At 29.4% G+C, this 26,731-nt stretch overlaps 2 protein-coding genes and 2 long non-coding RNA genes across 11 annotated transcripts; 1 reads left to right on the forward strand and 3 right to left on the reverse strand.

Annotated features, from left to right (window-relative positions):
* Positions 1-141: 141 nt before the first annotated feature.
* Positions 142-3,619, reverse strand: LOC103576311 (uncharacterized). Of its 3 annotated transcripts, none has more exons than XR_001345361.2 (3): positions 2,815-3,619; positions 1,633-1,799; positions 142-678 (listed from the first exon to the last, which is right to left on the reverse strand). It is a non-coding gene; the product is annotated as an uncharacterized LOC103576311 (long non-coding RNA). The 3 variants fall into 3 exon arrangements; XR_549367.3 differs by having other exon boundaries at positions 3,216-3,617; XR_549366.3 differs by having other exon boundaries at positions 3,370-3,611.
* Positions 3,620-3,758: 139 nt separating this feature from the next.
* On the forward strand, positions 3,759-7,494 carry LOC103576312 (uncharacterized). The gene is made up of 5 exons (XM_008556466.3): positions 3,759-3,949; positions 4,570-4,667; positions 4,754-4,958; positions 5,033-5,512; positions 6,890-7,494. Exons 1-5 carry the CDS (start codon positions 3,862-3,864, stop codon positions 7,012-7,014), a joined length of 996 nt encoding a protein of 331 aa, XP_008554688.1. The 5' UTR covers positions 3,759-3,861; the 3' UTR covers positions 7,015-7,494.
* A 3,474-nt stretch (positions 7,495-10,968) lies between these two features.
* Positions 10,969-12,847, reverse strand: LOC128667760 (uncharacterized). 6 transcript variants are annotated; one of them, XR_008403702.1, is made up of 5 exons: positions 12,507-12,847; positions 12,065-12,166; positions 11,727-11,842; positions 11,412-11,573; positions 10,969-11,341 (listed from the first exon to the last, which is right to left on the reverse strand). It is a non-coding gene; the product is annotated as an uncharacterized LOC128667760 (long non-coding RNA). The 6 variants fall into 6 exon arrangements; XR_008403703.1 differs by lacking the exon at positions 12,507-12,847 and adding an exon at positions 12,344-12,359; XR_008403701.1 differs by having other exon boundaries at positions 10,970-11,341; positions 12,065-12,144; positions 12,386-12,847.
* A 3,042-nt stretch (positions 12,848-15,889) lies between these two features.
* LOC128667756 (uncharacterized) lies at positions 15,890-22,343 on the reverse strand. The gene is made up of 3 exons (XM_053739080.1): positions 22,155-22,343; positions 17,653-17,859; positions 15,890-16,395 (listed from the first exon to the last, which is right to left on the reverse strand). The coding sequence occupies exons 1-3, from the start codon at positions 22,259-22,261 to the stop codon at positions 16,242-16,244; spliced, it is 468 nt and encodes a 155-aa protein (XP_053595055.1). The 5' UTR covers positions 22,262-22,343; the 3' UTR covers positions 15,890-16,241.
* Positions 22,344-26,731: the final 4,388 nt, after the last annotated feature.

Consider the following 26,731-nt stretch of genomic DNA (forward strand, 5'->3'; position numbering starts at 1 on the left):
CGTTGAATTAAGTTAAAGTTTTAATTATTATAATTTGTCACCTGTCAGAAGTTTAAAAGTCAGTTTTCATGATTATACAATAATAAATATCTTTTTTAAACATGTTATTAAGTCTCTTTATTGAATGTTTAAATTCATCCTTTACGTGATTGAAACATGTTACAAGGAGAAAAAAACAGGTAATTTTCCTGTGTTATACAGTAATATTTCTTTTGTTCGCATAGGAATTTTTAATATGCTAACATAGAAATAATTCCGATGTATATAAAAAAAACATTGGACTTATAATTGTACGTTTGCTACGTAAAAGTAATGTGTTCATTCTATTTATGAGCAATTATAACAAACATTTTTATTTACTTTCGTGTTCTTTTAAAAATTTTACATATTTTACAAACAGTTTGTTTTGTGAACTAGAGTACTCTTTATTTAATATAGCTCCGTCGCTTTTTGGAATAATTGTATGAAATTTTTGAGTTCCTGTAATGGTTTTAGCTGTATTGTATCGCAAATCTAATCTTTCTTTTACAACTCTTGTACTGTTATTATTTGGTCGCCAATTGGCCGTTGAAGGCTTGCTCTCGCTGCTTTTCTGTGAACCGTTCCTCAGCTACCATCACATAGCCCCTTACCATGTACTGGTGCGAAATAATGCCACTCAGTTTTTAAGTTGAAGTCCTTATAATAATAAATGATTATAGTTACAAAAAAATTTTTTAATTTTTAAAAATCGAGAAAAAATAATAATTATAATTTTAACCAAAGTCTTTGTTAAAATTACGATATTAAATAGTAAAAAATATAACCTACATAGTAATGAGACATTTTAAAATTGACGCCAATGAAAGTCTAGTCCACGATTACGATATTAACATCGTAAATTTTAGTGGAATTTTCTTTCCGTGTAACGTCATAGTTAAAGAAGAGCACAAACACCAGATATATCAAGATCTCTTGTTCGAAATTTAATATTGTTATTAAATTATTTAAAATTTCATTAGTAATGAATCATTACTATTATTATTTTTTTTTTAATTTTATTATTACTATTATAATTTTCAGGGATGGAATTATTTATTAACTCTACAATTAAAAAAAAACCCCGCGTGAACGCTGTAGGTCACTTGATCTTACGAGAGCCAATCACGTCGTAGTGGTCTTGAGCGAGAGGCACAGCCGATATACGCTCTCTCTCGCACCTTAAGTGTCACATAGTGCTGTTCACACGCACTTACGCGATACTTTCACGACGATCTTGCAGATCGAAAGTTCCATCAAAATGATCTGGCTTTTTGGGATTATTTATCTTTAATTACCTATATTACCCTCCCAAAATTTCAGAGTGCCTCAAAAACATTTTTTGAATTTGTTTTCAAACCATTTTTCACTAGGCTGGCTAGCATCAAATGCCGACTCTGGCTTTTTCATTTATCGATTCTTTATATACCTAACTTAAATATATATAAAAATCATAATGCCTCAAAAACATTTTTTTTAATAAGGAAATCACCCTTTTTCAAAAATTCAAAGGTTGGTGGGGGCCGCTACCCTCCAACCGGACCTCGACTATCTTTTTTAGAGGTCTTTCAAGGGCCCCCTCACAAAATTTTGCCAAGTGCCTCAAGAACCTACCCAAAATTGTTCAGCAGCTCTCGGACTATCTCGTAAGAGTTTTCTCGGGACATTTTGATAATATTTCTGTTGTAACCATTTAATATTTTCGCCATGATTAATTTCGGTTCATTTACGATTATTGATGCAAGTCATATTGAATGTTGTTACTTCTGGTAAACATGATACTGAAAGTAGCAGACATCAGACAGTTTTATAATTTTTATAAACAAGTAACTTGTAAGTAAAATAAAATTTTTTGAATATGCACAAAAGATTTTTGAACGCCTCATAACGCGAAGCGTTTGAGGTTGTGCTCTACTCTCAACACGTCAAGGCCAAGCAATTTAAAGTTTTTGCTATGCAATTTTTAAAAGTTTTTTTTATGGCCGGTATTCATAATCAGGTTCTACAGCTTAAAAGGTAGTTGTTGCGTGAATTAATTTTATGTAGGATTCTTATGAAACTTCCCTCGTGGTTTTGAATCAGCCTGGAAACACCCTGGGAGTGGAAACACGGTGGAATCTTGGTGGATCCAGGGTGGGTTTGTGCCATTTTATCACCGTGTATACACAGTGTTTTCACGATGGTTACACGGTGTACTCACCGTGATTCCACGGTGTATTCACCGAGATTCCGCGGTGTGTCCACGGTGATTACGTGGTGTACGTGGAAGCACGGTGGGTACACCGTGTAGCCACCGTGGAAACATGGTGATAACATGATAAAAGCCCACCGTGTAACCGCCGTAGATCCACCGTAATTCCACCGTGTTTCCAGGGTGATTCAAAACCGCGAGGGTTCACCTGATTGTTCTTTGATTGACTACAAATCATATGAGACTAATCTGAGTAACATTGACCACCCCAATTTTATGAAAAACGATTTCAAAATATTGTAATTTTAACACGGGCTCTTAAAGGAAAAAGAGATTTACGGGTGATTTTTTTTACTAAAATCGAAACAAAATGTAAGAACTTTCTTAAAATTTTATATATTATCAAAACTGAAATTATCAACCACATAAAAAAAATGAAAATGATTGACCACGCCGTTTTTGAAATATAATTTATCAAAGCTCAAAACTTTTTAAAAATTTTAAAGACGTATCAAAACAGTAGTGTGATGTGGCAACAACGCTTATATTATACAACAAGATAAGCGCACGAAAATAAAAATAGGCACTTAATATAAAAATATTACCAATAAATAAAATTAATTAATTATTCTATTATTAATAAAAAGAATTTAATTAATGTATTAATTCAATTAAATATTTGTAAATATTGAAGACAAGATGTTGAGGAAAGCTGGAAAAAATCAACGTTCAATTCTTCCTCGAGTTATATTAGCCGCTTGCTTTAGTTTATTTATTAACACTTGTTTTTATAAATTGATTTTAATAACATAAACGTTTTGACACTTCTATTAATTTGATAATTAACAACTCTGTTTATTTTGATGGTTATTTTGGTTATGTCTTATGACTATAATAATAAATATCACAAAACGCAAAAAACGTGCGCAAGAACAATGAACGTCGTTGCTACGATCACTTCTCGAATATTATGGATGTATGTGTATATAAACGTATTGATACATACTTGAATGTATGTGGGAGCAATATGACTGTTCTTTTACAAAATTTTTCAATGAGCGGCGTTCAACTAACAGCTTTAGTTATGTTATTTTTTTAATCCAGTAAGCTAGACTTTTGAACATTACTATCTCGAAACAACTACCTTAAGATTACCTTACCCATGTTATTTAGCATCTAAGGTGACTATGAATAACGGCCTATAAGTATTTTCTTTAGTTATTTAAAAGAAATAAATTTTTTTAATGTCTGATACTTTCAGTATCATTTGATACACTAATTATTTAAGTTAACTTTCTAGAATCTCCGTTAATTAGATTAAGCAATTCATTAAAATTGTGGTCTAATATATCCAGTACTTGTCCGGAAATGTTTTTAGGATGAAAGTGTGACACCGGTGGACCCTACAGCTACAGTGGGTGGACTATAAACCTTAGGTGGCGCTTAAAATCATTCCGTTGGAGCTAAATTACCATTGGAGAGAGCTGAGTATGGTGTGTATGTATAATACGCCAGCATTCGTCAGAAATGTCTATACATACGATACATACGTACGTATGATTATCGTGGATTGCCAAAAAATGGTATTATATTATACAGGGACATAAATTTACGGAGATTGACGGGCAAGAACCGAGACGTGACGACAAACTATGACGAGCATCATGGCCGATATTGATACTGAACCAATGTCACGGCTGCTTAAAATTGCCAACAAGTTTAACTGCTTTTATTTATCAGGTATTTTATTATAAGTTTATCATGCAATAATAATTTTCATCTGTTATTGATTACTCGTGAACGTATACTAGTTTTCATTAAATTACGAGTTTTTTTTGTGTTATCTTTGTTAAAATATTGATTTCGAGTTCTTGTTGCTTTTATTTAACCACAATAATCATATTATTTTTTATTTTTTATGCAATGTTTGTATAATTATTATTATTATTTTTATTATTTATAATTGAATGATTGAATTTTTTAAATTTGCTTCCACATTTATATTTTATAATACAATATCTCTGAGTTTGTTTGTTTCGTGTAATATTTTTCATACTAATCCTCTTTTATCACAGAACTTTATTCTATTTTTAATTTATTTCAATCGCCTTAGGGTTGATATTAATTTACATGAATACTTACTTATAAACTGTATCGTTTTGTGGTTTGGAAGGACGAAAAAGTTTTCATGTTCTGATGATACATGATTTTACGCATCAACAGTTTTGTCAAGGTTGAAATCAATATATGATTGAGAATTTGTAATGAGTGATCTCTTAATTAGTTCCAATCTATAGTATGTAGTTGCATTAAAATTATATAAAAAAACACATTGAAAATTTTTTATTTAAATATTTAAGGCTTTCGTGCTGGTGAATGCAGAGCATTCATTGTCGATGGTCAACAAGTGGGTCTTGTCAGACCTGACGTAATGAAAGAACTTTTAAATTACCCTCAAGTATATCTTTAAATCATTCAGTTATATTCGAAATTATATTATTCAATAAAAAAAAAAATAATATGAGAAATTTAATAAATTTAAAGGTATTTCAAGTTCAACCTGATTGTGTACAACTTAATCCTGCGTTCAGAGGATATGCAGAGAGAAGTGCAAGAGTAAATGAAGTATTACAAGAATGGAGAGCTGGTGAAAAATTTATCACTTTAAGAGGCTGGAGAGAAGAATATTATGACGTTCGAGCTCAATTCAATACTCCTCCTCTCTTCAAGATGGATCGCTCTGCGACTTGTAAATATTAGCTTAGAAAATTATTTTAAAACAATTAAGTCATAGTTATAAATTTATATAACCATTCAATTTAGGTTTATTTGGAATTCGAAAATATGGTGTAGATATCAATGGATATGTGATGGATCCCGTAAAAGGTCTGTCTATTTGGCTACAAAAACGTAGTCCTAGTAAACAAACATGGCCTGGTTATTGGGACAATATGATTAGTGGTGGACTAAGTGTTGGTTTTGGGATTAATGAGACTGCAATAAAAGAAGCAGGTGAAGAGGGAAGTATTCCATCGAATTTATTGACGAAACTTAAAAGCGCTGGTTGTGTTTCACTTTTCTTCGAAAGCGAAAGGGGATTATTTCCAAATACGGAATTCGTTTACGATCTCGAATTACCAGTAGATTTTGTACCAAGTAACAGTGACGGTGAAGTTGAAACATTTGAATTATTACCGGTTAATGAATGCCTAGAGAGGATACTTTCACCTCATTTTAAAACAACTTCCATTCCTGTTGCCCTTGATTTTCTAATTAGACATGGATATATAACGCCGGAAAATGGTAAGGAAAATGTTAATTTAATTAAAAATTATTGCGTAACAAATGCCAAAAGGGCGTACTACAGCAATTAGATAGTTTTGTGCCAAAAGGACGTATAAAAAAAATGTTTTTTTGCCATTTAACTCAAAATCGTTTAAAACGTCAAGATCAATGAAAAGAAAATCGGTCTATCAGTTGACCCTGCGGACCAGCCCCAAAACTTTCCGCTGTTTTCAAGCTCCTTGAGCTCGAAAAAATCGTTGTGAATACATTTTCGTGCTCTTCGAGCGTTAAAACGTTTTTTACCATTTTTTTCTCCAACGATATCTCTCAAACGAATCAATCGATTGAGACAGTTAAGGTGGCAATCAACACGTTTTATTAAGTTCTACAGCTGATCCGATTATAAAATCGATTTATCTAGTCGTTTTTGAGAAATTTCGAAAATACTAAAAAAAAAAAAATTTTTTTTAATTCTTCCGATCAAACCCGCCATGTGTCGAATGCTACCTTGGAAACCAAAATCGGTTGATACGTTCAAAAGTTACTGAATATTTACAGACGTACGTACGTACATGCATGCATTTGGACATCATCTTGAAATTAGTCAGAATAGCTTCCTAGAACCTCAAAACGTCAAGATCTCTTAGAAATTCGATTTTCTAAAATCGGACCAAAACCAATAACTTTCCGAATTTGTGAAAAATTCCAATTTTCTTAGCGGGAAGTTAAAAATTTTTTGAATTACTAACACTATTAGGACGTATAAAAAAAATTTACGTTTTTTATTACGAAACATGAAAGTAATGCTATATCAATGAAACAATATCAGAATAAATATGAAAGGTCAAAAATTGAACGAAATTCAGTACTGAAAAATTTGACAAAAATTTTTTTATTCTCAGAATTTTTATCAAGTAGTAAAATTTTTTTTTTTTTTTTTTTCAGTTTATTTGACTCCATGTAGAATTTTTGAGAATCATCTAATTTTTTCTATACTCTTTTTAAAGTGATTTTGTGTGATTCAAATGAATAAAAAAATAACTCTTTTAAATATGCTTCTAAAATAAAAAAACTCAAAACGTTTGAGTGATTCGAAAAATGATTGCAATGATAATATATATATTCAAACCTTTCGAAATTTCGCGCCTTAGTAGCGAGTAGTATTTCTTTAGATTACAAAATTTTTAAGTTCCTAAAGCTCAAAGAGCGTGTAATTTGAGACATACGTCCTTTTCACTTCAGAAATTTTTTTTCATTTTTTAGCTTGAAATATATTTCCAAAGTAATTGGCAAAAAAAAAATTTTTTTATCCTCCCTTTTGGCTTTTGTTACGCGATATATAACTTTTTTTACATTCATATTCAAGAACATTTTAAATCATTCAATATTTTTTAGAGCCAAATTTTATAAAAATTGTGGAATTACTTCATGTACCCCTTCAGACTATGTATAGCTTTGTACAGCAACAAACAAAGTACAAGATAGCAACCAACGGCGAGTCAAATGAAATTTTACAATGAGTTTCGGCTTATAAATTAAATAATTATCCATTGATTTCGTATATTAACACGCTATTAACTGCATGGAAATAAGCTGCTCTTTTCTTTAATTCATGTGCAACATTTAATCAGCACGAACAACAAGTGAAATTTATAAAAATAATTTAATTTTTTATTTTTATTGCGTTACCGATTTACAAGAATTATTCAATTTAATATTTATTCATTGTCTTCTAACTTACAAACAAAATTAGTTGTTATTTCTTTTTAAACATTAACTTATTTTTTTGATTTTGTTTTGAAGGTTAAAATATTTTTTAATTTTTCATCTGAAATACGATATACTGTAATTGTAATTATTTTATTAATTAAGTGAAAATAAATTTTTTTAAATAGAAACTTTCAAAATATTAAAAAAATTAATGATAATAATAAATAAATGATTGAATAAAAATAAAAAAAAACGAAGATTACATTTAAGCACAATATTATTACACATTCCAATTATTGAAAAAGAGCACAAAAATAATCGTTTATAAAACTATCGATGATTTAATATCGTACTCCAACAAAAGTTTAAATCGGTTTTATTTTATTAATAGTAAACAAATTTTTGTATAAATGAAATTTTATTTTATTCTATTTACAAATAAACCTCAATAGTATCATTATTTTCAGTCTTACATAAAAAAAAATATCAAATTATAATATTAAAAAAAAAAGAAGTATTATTATTTTGTGATTACAAACAAATATGATTAACATTAATTATTTATTTTTCATGTAATTACCCGAGAAAAAATGTTTATATATAATCGTACATAATTATATATAACTATATATGATCATATATATTTATACATAATCTTGTATATATATCCATATAGAATTATATATAATTATATATGATTATATATAATACTATTCCGAGAAATTTTTTTTATATATAATCATATATAATTTTATATAATCTTATACATATACCCATATATAATTGTATACAATCATTAGGGTGTTTAAAAAAAAAAAAAAAAGAATTTTTTTTTTCATGGTATTCAAAAATTCAAAGTACCCAGTTTTTCAATCGGTTGAATTTCATAAAATTTTGTGGAATTACTTAATGTTTCCTAAAATTTTATATAAGTTTTTTTAAATTTCACATCACAACAGAAAATTAAAAAATTTAAAGAAACTTAATAAAATTTGGTATCATTATCAACGAGGCCGACAAATATTGTTTTTATAAAATTTCATATAAGTTCATGGAGTTTTTTTAAATTTTGTAAAAATCCATCACGAAAACTTATGAACTCTGTCTTTACCGGCATTTCACTCTAAATACATAAATTAAGCATATGATTTGAACTCTCGTGATGTGGACCAGTGATCAACATTCAGGACTACCAGCCAAGAGGAGCCGTGTTCGAACCCAAGCAGACATCCAGGATTTTTTCATCATTTACTGCTACCACTTCTTGTTTCTGCATTTGTAATGAGTTCGCGCGGTAATAACCAAATCAAAAATTCGGTATTTAATTTTTTTTTTTCAAAAATATTTTTTAATTATATATAACTCGATTATATATAATCATATATGAAAAATGGCCAAATATAATTATATATAGTTACATATAATTATATATGATTATATTTGGCCAATTTTCATATATGATTATATATAATCGAGTTACATATAACTATATATAATTTTATATGATTATATTTACAAATTTTTTCTCGGGTAGTCTTTAATTAATAGTAACTTTTAATATTAGATACTGATGCAATATTATAGTAGGAGAGCTGATGAGCGATTTTGGGTAGGTTCTTAAGGCAAAATTTTGTGAGGGCCCCTGAAAGGCTCTTAAAAACGATAGTGGAGGTCTAGTTGGAGGGTAGCGGCTCCCCGGCAACCCTTCAATTTATGAGAAAGGGAAATTTCCTTATTTAAAAAAGGTTCTTGAAGCATTTTGATTTTAGGTAGATTTTTTTAAAAATCTAGGTATTGTATTTGTCCTTATGGTTGAATTTTCAAGGAATTTTATCATAACCTATCATAATTAGTTGAATAAAGTTCGAAAATACCCTGCTTAAAAAATCCGATATATTCTTATAGCTAAGGTATAAGGCCCTATACTTAAGGCCATTCTCCAAGGGTGCCCCCCACTTTTTTTCCAAAAAATGTGGCGCCGCCTGGTGGCCGGCAGCCGCACTAAAAAAAGTACTAGAGCTGAAAAACTTGGGTGCCATCGAATTGTCCTAAAAGCTAGTTATCTACAGTGCTACTGAACGTCAGTTGTTGTTTGTTCCCTATAGAGCTACGAAGCGGTTGATATTTATGGCGTATGTATTTGATTCCAATGATTGTTTGAGATAGAGGTTTTTTTAGTCTTTCAAATTTAGACACTGCCATATTTCAATGCATTTGACTTTAGAACCACTATAATTTCAGCACCAACGTATTAAATCTCTTATAGATTTAAGACCTATGATTTTTATCATCTCTTATACTATACACCTACATTATGATGAGTCTTGTATTATTCATGACCGTGTAACTTAGAAAGCTTATATAAAATCATCTCTCACTTATAAATACATAGATATTATAACGCAACATATTTAAGTGACTTATGTATTAAGTGTCAAGCTAATTATGTACTTGTCATAAGTAATATCAATGCAATTGGCAGCTAGTTCGATTTAACTCCACAGTAGCTTTAAGCCTCCAACTAAATGCTGCCAATATATTACGTCCCCGCAGTTTTTGTAGACCTTGTATGTTTGTGTCCGTAATGCTTAGCAGCTTTATAATTACGGTTACCATTAAATTATCAACAATGGTAGTTAAGTGCTGTGTCAATAAATGTCAGTAGTTACATATTCCCTATAACGTTAAATTTCTTTGATATTTATTTCAGATGTATTTAGAATTCAATGACTATTTGAGATAGAGGTTTTTTTAGTCTTTTAAATTTGGACACTGGCATATTTTACTGCATTTGACTTGAGAACCATTATAATTTCAGCACCAATGTATTAAATCTCTTATAGATTTAAGAACTATGATTTTTATCATCTCTTGTACTATACACCTACATTATGATGAGTCTTGTATTATTCATGGCCGTGTAACTTAGAGAGCTTATAAAAAAATCATCTCTCACTTATAAATACATAGATATTTTAACGCAACATATTTATGTGATTTGCGTATTGAGTGTCAAGCTTATTGTGTACTTGCTATAAGTAATATCAATGTAACCGGCAGCTAATTTGATTTAACTACACAGTAACTTTAAGCCTTCAACTAAATGCTGCCAATATATTACGTCCCCGCAGTTTTTGTAGACCTTGTATGTTTGTGTCCGTAATGCTTAGCAACTCTATATTTTCAGCCCAGGTATACTTTGTTGCTATTTATAAATACAGTATTGACTGTTGTAATTTTATCATTTCGGTTGGCAAAGTAGGTAATTTAATGGTAATTTCAAAACAGTTTACTGCAGAAAGAAAGGGAGTGGTTAAAATTTAGAATACGAGCAAGTTATAGTCAGATTCTCACGTTTAAAACAAATAATTTCAATTCTTTGAAATAAATTATTGAAAAACTTAATTGCAAAGAAGGATTTTAAATATGATTTAAGTTTAATTTTTTAATTTAAATTCTTTGACATTTTCAAACCTAAATTTCAAGTAAAAGTAAAAGTCTTATTTTTTCAAGTTTAAAAACTAATATTTCCAAAATTTTATTATAATTATCCGTAGCTCATTATTATTATTCTTTAAAAAATTGGCTCATATGTATATGTTTACATATTAATGTCCTTAAATTGGATATTTTGTTCCAGTTCATTAATTACAATTATTGATATTTTATATTGTTATATTGTTATAATAAGATACATGTTAAATGTAAGTTTTTAATTTTAGTACACAGTATTTTATTAATTAACTCAAAGATTTATCATCAACAATAACTTTTATTAGACCTGTTTTACATTTTTTGTTTTCATTATGTATATATATATTTTTTAAATTCGTTTCTCTTCTTTTTTATTTTGATTCAATTACTTGAATGGTAATATTATTGCTAAAAATACTTATGTAACATTTTAAATTATGGTATAAATTTATTACAAATTCATAAAGCAAGAGGTATACAGTTTCAATGGTTGTTGGTAAATTGTTTTTTTTTTTTTTCCAATTAATTCGTTGGTTTCTTTTCCTCGTGAACGTCAGCGCTGGCATAATTGATATCGTCGTACAGGACGACTAATCGTTTAATTCTAGTAAATGCTGATCATTCAATTTGTGAACAAAATTCCTTAAAGGTCTCTTCCGTATTCTTAAAACAGAATATTTGTTGTAATAGATAAGTTCAATAAATAAATGATGATTGAATTTTTTTTTTTTACCTTTCAGCAGCATAAATATGAAATTTAAAAACTGGTTCTAAAATTTTAATGCTTTTGGTTGAATCTAATCTCTATATGATCATGTCTTGTTTTATTGCCCGGATCCTGTTGAATGTTAATTCATAAATTAAGCTCCAGCGTATGCCTTTTTGGAGTGAAACTCTGGAAAAACATATCATATTTAATTAATATGGGTTATTTTTTGACAGATAAATTATTTCAGTTAATAAATGTACTTGTTAAATAAATATCTGACAGTGAGCATGAGTACTGGATCTGGTCTCAACTCACTAGGATCATCCGCAAATGACTTACCTACACTGGATCTTTGAAAACATTTCATTATTTTAGTGAAATCAGCTTTTTTATGCCTTTGATTTTTAGGTTTTCCATCGATCTCTGAAATGCGTAATAAACCTTCTCGTTTTCTTCTGAAAATATTATTAAATAATTTTATCACAACTTTCATTAAATCCGATTGAAATTTTTCCATCAGATTAAATCGGAAAATAAATTTATTATTTTTCGCTTAAACTCGATTCAAACCGATTGAGCCAATCGGAAAGTTCCAATTAAAACCCAATTAGAATGTTTCAATCGCAGTTTTTGATTAGGAAAATTGTATTATTGGGATTATTTTTTTTTAAACTTACAGACGTCATTCTTTTCCTGAACACATTGAAAAACATGTGCCGACCATTTTTCTTAATTATTAACCCAGTTTTTGTCACTTCTATTATTGCAATAAATCAAATCTATTTTATTGTAAATTACAAGATAAGTGTGAATGTAGCAGATATCAGATAAATTTAAAATTATTAATAAATAGAATATTAGAGTCAATAATTGGTAAAATCAAATTTAAAAAAAGTACGAATATGAAAAAATTAATACGTGCATTTTTTATGAATTATATTTTATTAATTATTTACTCTATTTATTTATAATTTTATATGTGTGACGTTAAATGTTACATGTAGATTGAGGTTATGAAAATGTTATATACTTATTGGAGATATGTTTTTATATATAAAATATATGACACTTAAGTACTATGTTTAAAAATACGTTTTACTTTAATATTAACATAATTACTACAAGATAAAATACAATAACTGTTATGAGTGTAAATGTAACTGACAATGAGGAAAATGAAAAATTTGAAATAAATAATAAAATGTAAATAATAAAAAACAAAAACAAAAAAAAATATGCGTAATCAGGTCATTGAAAAATAAGCGCGCGTATTTTTTTAAATTTCATTATTCGAATTAATTTTTTCATTTTTCTACAACTTAGAAATTGTCTGATGTCCGTCACATTCACGCTCATTAACTATTTTATTATGTCATTTAAAAAGTAAACATCTGACAGCTGTCACATGACACAGAATTAGCAATTGGCGGCAAATTTCAATTAAAAAAATTATCAAGTAAACCAGAAATAACTAAAATTCTTAATAATGAGAGAATGGAATTGTTCAAAATTTTTAATACGATCAAGTAATAGTCAGATTCTCACATTTTACGAAAGTAATTGGAATTCATTGAAGTAAATTATTAGAAAACTTAATTGTAAAGAAGAATTTTAATAATCTAATTTTAAATATGTATTAAGTTTAATTTTTGTTATTAAAATTCCTTGATATTTTTAATAATTTATTTATTTTTAATAATTACAAATTGTTTATTACTTGTGTAAATCGCTTAAGCAAAGTAAGTTACAACAAAATAATTTTCTATTATTTTCAACAAATACTTATTGTAAATAATTAATACCCATTTATTTTCACTCTTGCTCAAGTGATATTTAATTTTTTACATATTTTTTTAATATTCATTATACTTAAATTTATCTCGAAAAATTTCACGGCACCCCCGTGATATTTGAAACTCAACCAGTGACTGCTTAAATAAACGGGGAAAACAAAATTATTTAAAATCAAGTCTTATACGTGAAATATATATATAAATGTATGTACATATATAAAAATACTAATCACTGTGTCAATTAAAGTACCGTAGCTGCCAAAAATCTAAAGCAAGACCACGGGTCCTATTATACAGTGATGTCAGAACCCTCATCCTTATTGTCAACCGTCTTCGTCACCGTCCACGTCATTGTCATCGTCAAAAGTTATTGAAGGCGACAAATCAAGTGGGAGTAGTTCAAGTCCTGATAAAGGTATTCGTGGTGCTAGTAATGTTAAAATTCCAAGCTGTCTATTATCAAAAGCTGATTCGGAAGAATTTTATGAGGTTGAGGAGGCTGGGACGATGAGAGCCGAGAAAAGAATGAAATCAGCGATAATGAATTGTTTTATGATGCGGATTGTAAAGATGAGGTACCAGTAGATGAGGATGAATTAGAGACAAATACTGATCCAGACGTACAGAAAGATCGGCCGTTACTTGCCTTCAGTTTAATAGTCATTTTATTATAACGTCTTCGGACGATGGTACTGTGAAATTGTGGGATGTTAAGACTGGTGATTTTATAAGGAATCTCGTGGCTTCAGAAAGTGGTGAAAGTGGAGGAGTCGTATGGAGAATTCGTGTGAGTGATACAAAGCTTGTTTACGCTGTTGGAAGTCGTACGGAATAGTACTGAAGAAACAAAGCTTCTTGTCCTCGATTTCGATGTTGAGGCTGAATATTTATTACCTCATTGTCCGTCGAACCACCTCGTGTCTCGACTCGTCACGGTATTTAAAAAAAAAATAATTAAAATATAATTAAAATACATTATTAAATATGGTCTGATTGTGATAAGACTGCATGTTAATTAAAAAAAAATGAAATACGGAACAATCATAATTACTATATTGATTACAATAAGATCATTTTTTTCGGAAAATAATAAATAAGAATTGTGTAAAGACTTTAAAAGAATGAGTGTATTAACATGAGTTCTCTAGCGGACATCAGACAAATTTTAAATTGATCATAAGTGGAGTAAATAACAGATAAAATGAAATTATAAAAAAATGCGCACTTAAAAAATTTTAAAATTTATAAATGCCTTTTTTATAAATATTTTTTTCTTTGTTATTTGCTCTATTTGTTTATAATTTTGGATTTGTCTGATGTCTGCTACATTCTCATTCATTTAAAAGATGGTAAAAAAAAGTAATAAGATACTTCATTATTATTATTATTATTATTATTATTATTATTATTATTATTATTATTATTATTATTATTATTATTATTATTATTATTATTATTATTATTATTATTATTATTATTATTATTATTATTATTATTATTATTATTATTATTATTATTATTATTATTATTATTATTATTATTATTATTATTATTATTATAATTATAACTATTAAATAGTACTATAAAGATCAATTAACACAGCTGTACCTCTTTAATGAAGCGCGATTACTCTTTTATTATTAATCATCATTATGAAATTTAATACGAATTAAATAACGCACTCCAATTATTTATCTTCTATTTTATCTCAAACTTAAACAGTGATAACTCTGCGTGGTTGTAACAAAAAGTTTAAATAAATAAAATATTTGGATTACTCATGATTTAAATTATAATTAGCATATGGAAATTATTACAACTCAATAATATTTTAAATAAATGTAGTGAGTAATGACAATGAGTTAATTAAAGTCACGTAAGCCATTTAATTTGAATACGTAATTGTGTTATTTTTATAATAAGACAATTTAATTTATTATATTCAGTATATATAACATATTCATTTTTTTTTTTTTTTTTTTCATTTTAATGTGTCACGCATGCGAAGGCGGTGAAAAAAAAAAAATTAAATAATTTTTAAATAAAATTATTATTAGTTTGTAATGATGATAAATTTTAATTATTTCGTTGATTATTATTACTTTTTTTGATAGGTAAAAATATTTACAAATATAAAAAAATACACTTTGATTTTACGACTTCATTTCCGATACGTTCCGTACTTTTTTTTTATTTTTAACAGTGTCCATATTTGTGTAAATTTGATAAATTAATTCGTAAATAAATAATATGATTAAAATAATAATAAAAACTGTAATAAATTCAATACGAGAGAAAATACAAAAATTATTAAATAAACGGGTGGTCTGTGTAAATAATTTACTGAATTATTTTTTTTTTCAATTAGTTGCAAAAGTATGCATTATTTATTGCTTATTTAAATTCGTAAAATCTATTAGTGTGCAACGTTAAAATAATTAATTGATTAATTAATTAGTTGATAAATTAATTAAATTTCGAATTTGATAAAAATAAACTAAAAAGTCTCGGAAGTATGTAAAACATTTATAAGTAAATAAAATATTGTCGAATAATTATTATTATAAATATTAATTATTTTTATAAATTAATTGTTAATTGAAGGAGGAAAAAATACTTGTTTTTTTTTTTTTTAATTTATTACTTTTTTTTTTTTACTATAAAAAAAATAGAAAAAAAATGATGAAAAGTAAAAACTAAGACCGCAATTATATCGATTGTGAATATCGATTACCCCGTGTTCATTAATTAAAAAATAAATCCAACTAATTAAAAAAAATTTGTAACACCGTACCATTAAACTGAAGTGCAATAATTTAATTGTTTATTGACAAAAATTTAATGTGCAATTATTTTATTATCAACTGATTAATTTTTTTTTCTGTAATGATTACTTCAGTAAAATTTTATTAATTAAATAATTAATTTTTCTGCTTCATAATTTATTATTGATGTACATTTAAAAAATTGGAGCAGAGATTTTTCTCAAATCGTTAAAATTTATGACTATATTTATTATTTCTGGTGAATTATTTAAAACTAAAAATTATTCATAGTAAAGTTAATTATAGGCCCACTGTGGCATGTTTAAAAAATCGGCAAACTGTTGTAGATTGCTTGGAATCGGTGGACGAGGTGGTCGGTCACTGCGGCGCCAACTTTCCATAAGCGGCTGCATTTTCCGCCATGTGAATTGTGACGCTGCTTCATGATTTCTATATATAAGAATATATGTTTATTCATCCGATATTAACGTGAATTCAAGTAGATAATGAGAAAATTCGCATTTGGTAGACAGAATAAAGAATAAGTTTAATGAAAAGATAAAAAAATAAATCAAATTTTTAATAATAGAAGACCATACTCGAAAAAAAAACAAAATAGTTAAACTTGATGATACAGCATGGGAATTATAATTGTAGATATACATACATGCATACAAACATATATATATATATATATATATATATATATATATATATATATATATATATATATATATATATATATAAATAAATATTAGAGTGTGTCATTTTAAGGCTAAATTTTTTTTTTACTAGTATATCAGAAAATCTGGTAGTATAAAGAAAATTAAAAATTGTGCCGCTGGGCTAAAGGTTTGAAGTCCAATAGCGGCTTAGCTCATCAAAAAATTCGATTTCTCATTTAAATAATACGGGAAATTTTTTTTTTAACTTAGAGTATTTTTACGAGATCTTTTTACTTTTTCGGCAAATCTATCAGAATTATCACAAAATATTATAGGATTTTTTTTGTACAAAATTTTATTTCCTACAAATTATTATCAGTTAAATTTTTTCAAATTCCACATTGTTTTCTAGTTATTTTAATTTTAATATCAAGCTCTTAAAAAAGTAGTGTTCTGATCGATTACAAGAGCTTGATATTGAAATTAAAATAACTAGAAAACAATGCGGAATTTGAAAAAACTGTACTGATAATAATTTTTAGAAAATAAAATCGTCAACAAAAAAGACCTTACAACATTTTATGATAAGTCTGATAGTTTTGCCGGAAAAGTAAAAAGATCTCGAAATTTACTATAACTTGACTTCGAGCTCTAATAACCTTTAGAACAGATGGATCGATCGAAAAATGATAGGACCTTTTTTGTCGAGTGTTCAATTTCTTATAAAAATGTGTATTAGTCAATTCAATCTATTGATTTGTTCACGAGTTAAAAATACTCAAAGTTAAAAACAAAAAATTTCTCGTGTTATTTAAATGATAAATCGAATTTTTTGATGAGCTAAGCCGCTATTAGACTTAAACCCTTTAGACCAGCGGCATAATTTTTTATTTTCTTTATACTTCCAGATTTTCAGGTATAGCAGTAAAAAAAAAATATAGCCTTAAAATGACACAATATATGTAAATATATATATATATATATATTTATATAAGTGCATGCATGTGTCGAAAAAAAAATCGTAGCTACTGAAAAAACTTACTGCACACTCAAATGGTCAAATATAACTTTCAGGGATCTATAAGGGCGTGCCGTTGCCGCAATAAACAATGCATCTTGAAAGATGCAATATTTCTGCAACTGAGGATTTCTTACATGGTTATGAACGATCGATAAATCAAGTTCATCATTTGTTATTTTTCCCCGAGCAGGACAACCGTGAGCTCGACGTTCATAGCATCTTATATATCTGAAATACACACATAATAAATTTTTTTATAAAAAGTAAACTTTCACGGACAAGAAATTATAGCTGCTACAACAGCAGCTGTAGTTTAGGTTACTACAAATTGGAGTAAAGGAATAACCTTGGAATAACCTGAACCACACGTATAGTAAAATCAGTACTATTTATGTAGTGCCCTTTAGCACATATCGAGTACTCGCTACTACACATGTTTTACTATAATATCATGGATAGAAGAACCATAATTTTTTTTTCTATGTTCTGAAGACGTTACGCAAAGAGACCGGTATTAAATAGAAACAACCAATTTTGTCAATGGTTGGATAATATTTAAATCCTAAGACAATTTTTAACTTCCCGCAATGAAAATTCGGGAAGTTAATGATTTCAGTCCGATTTTCGAAAATTGAGTTTTTATCAAATTTTGACGTTTTTAAGTCCTAAGAAGCTATCCTGATGATTTCCAGATGGATTTCTGCGCGTGTATGTATGTGTTTCAATATCTTAAAACTTTTAAGCAAACCGTCCTATTGAAATGATACAAAGGAATATAAAAGGATTCTACATTTAACAGAAGCCCTATGAATTTAAATTCGATTGGTCAGGTAGATTTTGAGAATGTTTTAAAATAAAATTTTGTATAAAAAATAGTTATACAAATATAACTTTCAACCTCTTGATATATAGATCAATTTCAAAATGGAATCAGCTCTTTTATTTATATTTAAATTAAAGATGAAGTTGCATTTAATTATGAGGTGATCAAGAGAGACCAATAAGACTAACAGTTGGAATGATTTTGAACATATTTTAGTACATTTTATTATTATTTATCCGAAAGAAATGGTATAAAATATTATTTTTTTAACTTATCGTCATCAATATCTTTAGAAATAATATAACGGTGACCTTGGCTACTTCGTGTCCAGTAGCCACGAACCACAGTTACAAAATTTCCCGATTCAATAATTAATTATTAATTATAAATATAAATTATAATTATTATATCGCTGGTTCTGAAATGCGGGAAATAGATCTCAGAGAGTAGGTCGACTCGTTTTGACCGGACACGCGGCTGAAATTAAACTTATTCTCTAAGACACTGGTGATGAAAAGTAATTTCTTTGAGACTTAATTTAATTATTATATATAATTAATTTTATTTAACCAAATCCCCAAATATTTACAAATTTCCCCTTTATATAAATTAAATTTCTTCTATGAATAAATAAGTGTCTAGTGACAACAAAATAAATTTATTTACATGTAACGATTTAATGGACATGGGAAATAAATAATAATTATTCACACTAGATTGACGTTGAAGAGAGAGATATAAAAATATAATAATTTTATCATAAATCTTATCTGGATTTTATTGTGTTCGACGTACTGATGGTATTGGACGCCGCTGCATGTTGGACCTTCTCTTCCGGATCCTGGCTGTTGATGTTGGACTTGGTGCTGGATACTCTCACACAAATCACTTAGATAATCAACTTAACAAAATTTGGTTTTATAAACCAGTTTATAGAGAGAGCAAAATAATTTAGAATTTTTACAGTTTTCACAATCGAGCAACGAGTAACGAGGCTGTATGTATCAGCACTTTGACTTGAGTGTCGTTTGAATCGATCGCCTGCACTTGAATCGATTGCCTGCACTTGAATGTCGAGTCGATATCTTGGACTTGAATGTCGATCCTGATCGAGACGTCTCAGGTCCCAACCTCCGATGACCCCTACCTAATTATGCGCACATGACCGACTTACGGTCACCTGCTGCGCGAAATCATCCCCTGTGGTCTAGCGCTTAACCCAGCCAAACTTAGCAATCAGGCTGTAATATGAGAGACAGAGAAAGACCAAATTCAGACAGAGACAGCGAGAGAGCCGCACTCTCATGTCGTATACCAACGCTGCCCGGTTATAATAATGAACCGATTTTGACGTTCAAGGTGGCATTCAATCCAGTTTCTTAATCATTAACGTTCAAAAACAACTTTAATTGATTAGTTAAACAATTTGAATTTAATTAGAAACAATTTTTCGCAATTCTTTCGATAACGGTTTATTTTGAAATAAATTAACCGATTTTGATGGTTGAGGTGGCACTCGACGTACCTTGTAAATTTTAGAGCTGGATATATTTTGGAATGAATCCATGAAGTACTTTACAAGTTATCCGAAAAAAAACATATTTGAAAATTTTGATTTTTGCAATATCTTCGAACATATCGTACTGATTATGCTCAATTTTTCAAAAATAGTTTGAATTAATGATGCAAGACACTGTTTAATTACAAATTAAAAATGAAAATTTTGAAAAGAAAAGACAAACTTTTTCGCTTAAAAAAAATCACTGCATTGTAACAATTTTTTTGGGAGACGCTAAAAATCTGTTGTCCCGACCCAGACAGGAAAGTACGACGGGCCCAGGCTTGGCTCAGGCTTGGTTCAACTATGTTGAACTCTGGGCCAAGCTTGTAAGCCAGCCTTGTTCCAGCCTTGGTAGAAGTCTGGAATGATAACTGGGTGCCAAGCCTGGTTGCCAGCCCTGACCCATGCTTGCATGCCAGACCTGGCCCAACCTTGGTTGTCAGACCTGACCCATGTTTGGTTGCCAGGCCTGGCCCATGCTTGGTTGCCAGACTTGGCCCATGCATCGAAAAAACACATAAATTCAATTCAAAAAAAAAATTTATTATTATTAAAGTACTAGAGTTTGTGATCATTAACGTTTAAACTATTTAAGTGAAGTAAATAACGTGAAAAAAACTCGATGAAAATTCTGCTGGGCTCTGGGCGCGAACTGCCGTCCTTCTGATTGCTGGGTTTGAACGCTGGCTACTGGACGAACCTACTAACGTTCAATTGAAACTTTTATATGTTCTACTTGTTCATTTTACTACAACTACTCGGTTTTATGAAATATAAAGAGCAATTTAATCTATATTTTCGATTAAGAAAGAAAAAAATAATTTCGTATTATTTATATTATAATTACATAATTTTTTAAAATAAAATTTATTAAATTTAATTGATTATTTATCAAGAACCCAGCTTAATTATCTTACTCTACCACCATAATTCCCAAGTTAGGGTGACTCTCGGCTTGGCCAAGGCTAGGTTATCTAGTGTTGGCCGATGTTAGGGTAACCATCCAACGGCCGAGGCTAGGTTATTCAATCTTGGCCCATGTTAGGGTGACTCTAGGGTTGGCCAAAGCTAGGGTATTCAGTCTTGGCCCAAGCCTGGGTAATCATTGGAATGGCCAATACTAATTACCCAGTTATGGCCCAGGCATGGGACAGTATAGGTTTGCCAAGACGGGCTTCCCAATAATGTCCCAGGCATGGCCCCGTCGTTCAACTCGGGGGCTTCCTGTATGGGTAGAAGTTATTCATAGCTGGGTCCTAGCTAGGGTCTACCGTGGAAACCCAGAGCTCGGTGAACTAGTTCTGGTTCAAGCTTGGGCCAATATTGAAGAGCTAGAGCAGGGTTACCCATGACTGGGTCTCGTTTGGGGTCAACAGCGGAAAGCCAGCGCTAGGTTGCCCACGAATGGGCCTTAGCTAGGGCCGATACTAGGAAGCCAGAGCTAGGTTGCCCACGACTGGGCCTTAGCTAGGTCCGACACTAGGAAGCCAGAGCTGGGCTTACTAGTTCTGGTTTAATCTCGGGCCAAGGATGGAAAGCCAGCGCTAGGTTGCCCACGACTGGACCTAAGCTAGGGCCGACATTGGGAAGCCAGAGCTAGGTTGCCCAGTCCTGGGCCTTAGCTAGGGCCGACACTGGGGAGCCAGAGCTGGGTTACCCAGTCCTGGTCCGTGCTTAGCCCCGTTGTCAGAGCTTGTAAGTTCCTACATGGGGAATAACTTTAAGTTCACTTTGGAAAACGAAATATTTTTAGAAACTTCCGTATTTTGAACATTAATCCAAATAAATTTTTGAGTATAAAAAATAATCATCTGTATTAAATAAAAATAAAAGCGAGGATTAATAAATTTGAAAAATTGATACTTTATTAAAGATTTGAAAATATTTTAATGAGTGAGGCTACGTGTACTTAATCGTGTCGGCACAGGTCTCTATTATTGGGTATAATAAACTCGTGCTAGAATTCGAATGTGCAAACAATTACACCTTAAGGTAAAAGACCTCGTACCCGATCACTCCATGTATTTGTATATCAATATTTAGTAAAATGTAGTCAATATAGATACAGAAAATACATGAGTGATCGGGTGCTGGGCCACTTGCCTTATATTTATACTTAATAAGTCATGTGTCAATTACCTGGTATCGTGGATAGTATTATAACAGTGATATGAGAAGCCATCATCAATTTTATCAGAAAACTTCAAACGAGGGTTTTTACGTCGATAAATAACTTTACAGTTCATCTTTTTTTTTTATTTATGAAAATATAACGTTGAAAAAAATAGAACGCTGACACTCACTATACAACGCCAGGTTTGGCAGGACACTAAAGTTCTTGGCAGTGCAGACGCAGCCAGATCGTGCGGTTTTTTATCCCCTCCTGCCATTACACTCGCTGCTATATCTGCATGGGAAGGGGTAGAAGCCCCAATACCCGACCAATGAACTAGTACCCGACCACTCATGTATTTTTATATCTGTATCTACGAAATTTAACAAAAAATAGATTTACATACATTTGTGCGTAAAAGTTAATTAAAAATTTCATTTAGAATATAAAATAAACGTTTTTAAATTTTCAAATATACACTTTCGATTTTTAAATACTTTTTTTTTTATTTTCAAATACATTTTTAAAAATTTTCAAATACGCCTAATTTTATTTTTAAAATCATGTATTTGAAAATTCAAAACACGTATTTTAAATTCCATACGATATTTGCTATAAAATTTCAAGCACAAATGTATGAGGTTGGATTAATCTGGCTCTTCGTAGGGTTTTTCCGGACATGTTGAACTGTAAAATGCACACTCAACATTATCAATTTCCACAATATTTTCGTTGCAGCGCTTGATTTTCCGAAAAAAACAATGAAAAGCCCTTAGTTTGTTGTATTTTTAAATTCATGAGACGATAGGAAAAAATTTTTTTTTCGAAAAAGCAATGGCTAATCGTTAAAGAGAATTTATTCAAGTTTTTGAAACCCACCATTAACTTTCTGTGCGATCATTGGTTTCTGAGATATCGATAATCGAAGACGAAAGAATCCTTTTCCATTTGAAGACCGATATCTCGGCGAGAAGTGGACGTATCAAGGTCCATAAAAAACGAAATTAAAGCTGAATAATAGAGGTATCCGATTTTATAGTGGTTAAGCAAAAGAAAATTTTTCCACGCCCGTGGACCAAAAAAAAGAAATAAAAAAAATTTGAAAATTTTTTTTGTCGCTGGTTTTTCTAAGATTACTCAAAAACCGCTGATGCTAAAAAATTTTTAAGTTCTAATCCAAAAAGTAGACACTTGGAGTTACAATTCCCCTTTTTTTTATTTCTTGTACGACCATTTCTCTCGAAGTTACGGCCTGTTGAAAATCGCCCAAAAATTTCAGATTTTTTTTTATCCTTTAATTTTTTCCAGTAGTGTGTTTAGAAATGCTAATTATGATTTAAAAAAAAAACGATTTCTGAATTATTTATTAAAATAATCCAAATATGAAAGAAACGAATATAAACAATAAGATATTGTTTTTAAGAAAAAATTATTTTTTAAAAATCATTATTTTCTTACGCTAACAATATGGTGAAAAAAAATTTTTCTAAAATATTTAATTAATAAAAAAATTTATAAACAAATGGCATGAAAAAATTTGAAAAGTAATCATATAATGCCTAACAAGTATATGAAATCAGTAATAGCTTAAAGTTTCAAAAAAAATTATTTAACATACATTATTTAGAATTTTAATTTTTTCGTTACTTCAAAAATTAATAATGAATGAAAAAAAAGTAATTTATAAACTTTCATGACGTTATCTTGTTGAGTATGTTTATAAAAAGGGCTTTAAGAAGCAAAAAATTTATAGATTAATTATTTAAAATTTTATACCGCCTTTTATTATAACACAAACCCGTAAAAAAATGTTAATTAACAATTGAATAACTTTTTGAAAAATGGTGATACAACTTTCATTACCAAAAAATCATATTCTTTGAAGTGTCTAGATGACACCAGAATTTTTTCTGGCCAAAAAGATGGACGGTTAATTTGCTTAACGGTTTTTTGTTTTTAACAATTGTAATTTTCTTGTCCAGAAAAAATCCAAACAATGTTTTCTCTAGAAGCCATTTCGGATCGTTTAAGCCATCAACCATATTTTTAGGAGACCTGTGACTATTTACCGTAGGTTTTCATCTTCTCGACTATACTAACAGTCATACCGTAGACTATACATTAGACACTGTATAGCCATCATACATAGACTATACATACAAATCTTACGACGATTTTCGAAAAATTCGGGAAGTAATTATTTTTACCTCGATTTTCGAAAATCGAGTTTTCATCAGATGTCGAAGTACTGAGGTCCTAGGAAGCTATTCGGACTATTTTCAGAATAATGTCCGAGTGCGTGTATGTGTGCGCGCGCGTGTGTGTGTGTGTGTGTGTGTGTGTGTGTGTGTGTGTGTGTGTGTGTGCGTGTGTGTAAACTCTTTGTAACTTTTAAAGTAATGAACCGAATTAGATGGTTAAGGTGGCAATCGAAAGAGTTTGTTGGCCGTCAACTTTCCTAAAAATTTCAGATCATTTGATTAAGTAGACTCGAAAATATTGGCGAATTACGAAAAAAAAAAAAATTTATTTTAGTTTTTTAGTGATTTCTCAGAAACGACTGATAACTCAAAAAAAATTATTTAAGTTGTGATAAATCGTTCCCCCTCGATTAGCTTAATTATTAATTATTATTTAATAAAAAAAAAAAAAAGAACAATTCTATATTTCTTATTTGTAATTATTTTGAACCCTATAGAAACGTGTTTTTTGATTTTTTAAATTACAGATCATTTCGTATTATTTAAAAAATTTTATCAATTAAAATATAAATTATTATTTTCGAATATTTTTAGAGGCCAAATTTGCCCCAGTTATAGAGAATCATCCGAAAAATGGATTAACATATTAAATTTTTTTTAACTTGACGATAAAAATTTGAAAGAATTATTTTTTCAGAATCTTCGGCTGGTCCATTTTGCCCTAGGTGTAACAGGTAGAGCTAAAAATGCGGAAATATATCGGATTTATAGTAATTAGACAAAAAAAAAAAATTTTTTTATGATCAAAATTTTAGGGGGGCCGCTCTGCACCACCCACCTCTACACAAAAATTTTAAAAATAATCTTGAGCTACGAATATAATTCAAACTTTATTTTTACTAAACAGACGGATTTCTTCTACATTGGAACGTCCTGGCATTCTTATTGTTAATTAATAAGTTCTAAAAATTATTTTTTTGTATTTGAACCATTGAAAATATACCTCTCAGAATTTTGAGAAACATTTGGTTATAATAAATATTTGAAACAAAAAGATCTGTGAAATACTCACAAGAGAGCAGCACCGACCGACGTATTCTCGTATGAATTTTAAAAAACAGTGTTAAATGTATTTTCAAGTTACCATTCCAAATTTACTTTATCGGCAACAACCGACAATCGTAGCGGTCGGTAAAATTTTTGAAAATAGCAACAAAGTATACCTGGGCTGAAAATATAGAGTTGCTAAGCATTACGGACACAAACATACAAGGTCTACAAAAACTGCGGGGACGTAATATATTGGCAGCATTTAGTTGAAGGCTTAAAGTTACTGTGTAGTTAAATCAAATTAGCTGCCGGTTACATTGATATTACTTATAGCAAGTACACAATAAGCTTGACACTCAATACGCAAATCACATAAATATGTTGCGTTAAAATATCTATGTATTTATAAGTGAGAGATGATTTTTTTATAAGCTCTCTAAGTTACACGGCCATGAATAATACAAGACTCATCATAATGTAGGTGTATAGTATAAGAGATGATAAAAATCATAGGTCTTAAATCTATAAGAGATTTAATACGTTGGTGCTGAAATTATAGTGGTTCTAAAGTCAAATGCATTGAAATATGGCAGTGTCTAAATTTGAAAGACTAAAAAAACCTCTATCTCAAACAATCATTGGAATCAAATACATGCGCCATAAATATCAACCGCTTCGTAGCTCTATAGGGAACAAACAACAACTGACGTTCAGTAGCACTGTAGATAACTAGCTTTTAGGACAATTCGATGGCACCCAAAAACTTTATAATTAAATTAAAATTATTTAGAATAAGCAGATGCAAAAAATATAAATTTTATAATGAATAAAAAAATTAAGATTATTTTTTTAAATCATTAGTTAGTTTAAGAAAAATTTAAAACCTGAGATTGGAAAATAATATTTTCATTGACCTTGAACTGTCAATATCATATTTATTTTATATGAGTAATTAAAAAATAATTTTAATATTTATCCAAAAAAGGCTAACGTACAAGTAATTTTAAAGACACGTAGAATATTCAAAAAATTACTTACAGTAATTATAAATACCCAGTTGAGCGTAGTTTCTTTAATAAATTTCAGCATTATATTTGCCATTTAGTAACTTTTTATTTTGACAGATGTAAACATCAGGTCTGTACTATTTTGTGGGCGCGTGCAGGGCGCTCAAATATAGTAGCGGGAAAAATTAAATTTTTTAAAAATTCATTTCTTTCAGAAATAGTAATAATAAAATTTTATTTTGCACGCCTCGAACGCGAAGCGGAGAGGTTGTGCTTTACAACGGACTTGTCAAGGTCACGCGATTTTTTATTTATTGGTATCAATTAATTGAATTTCGTATCATT

Source organism: Microplitis demolitor, chromosome 5, assembly GCF_026212275.2.
Source record: "Microplitis demolitor isolate Queensland-Clemson2020A chromosome 5, iyMicDemo2.1a, whole genome shotgun sequence".
Taxonomy (NCBI): Eukaryota; Metazoa; Arthropoda; class Insecta; order Hymenoptera; family Braconidae; genus Microplitis; species Microplitis demolitor.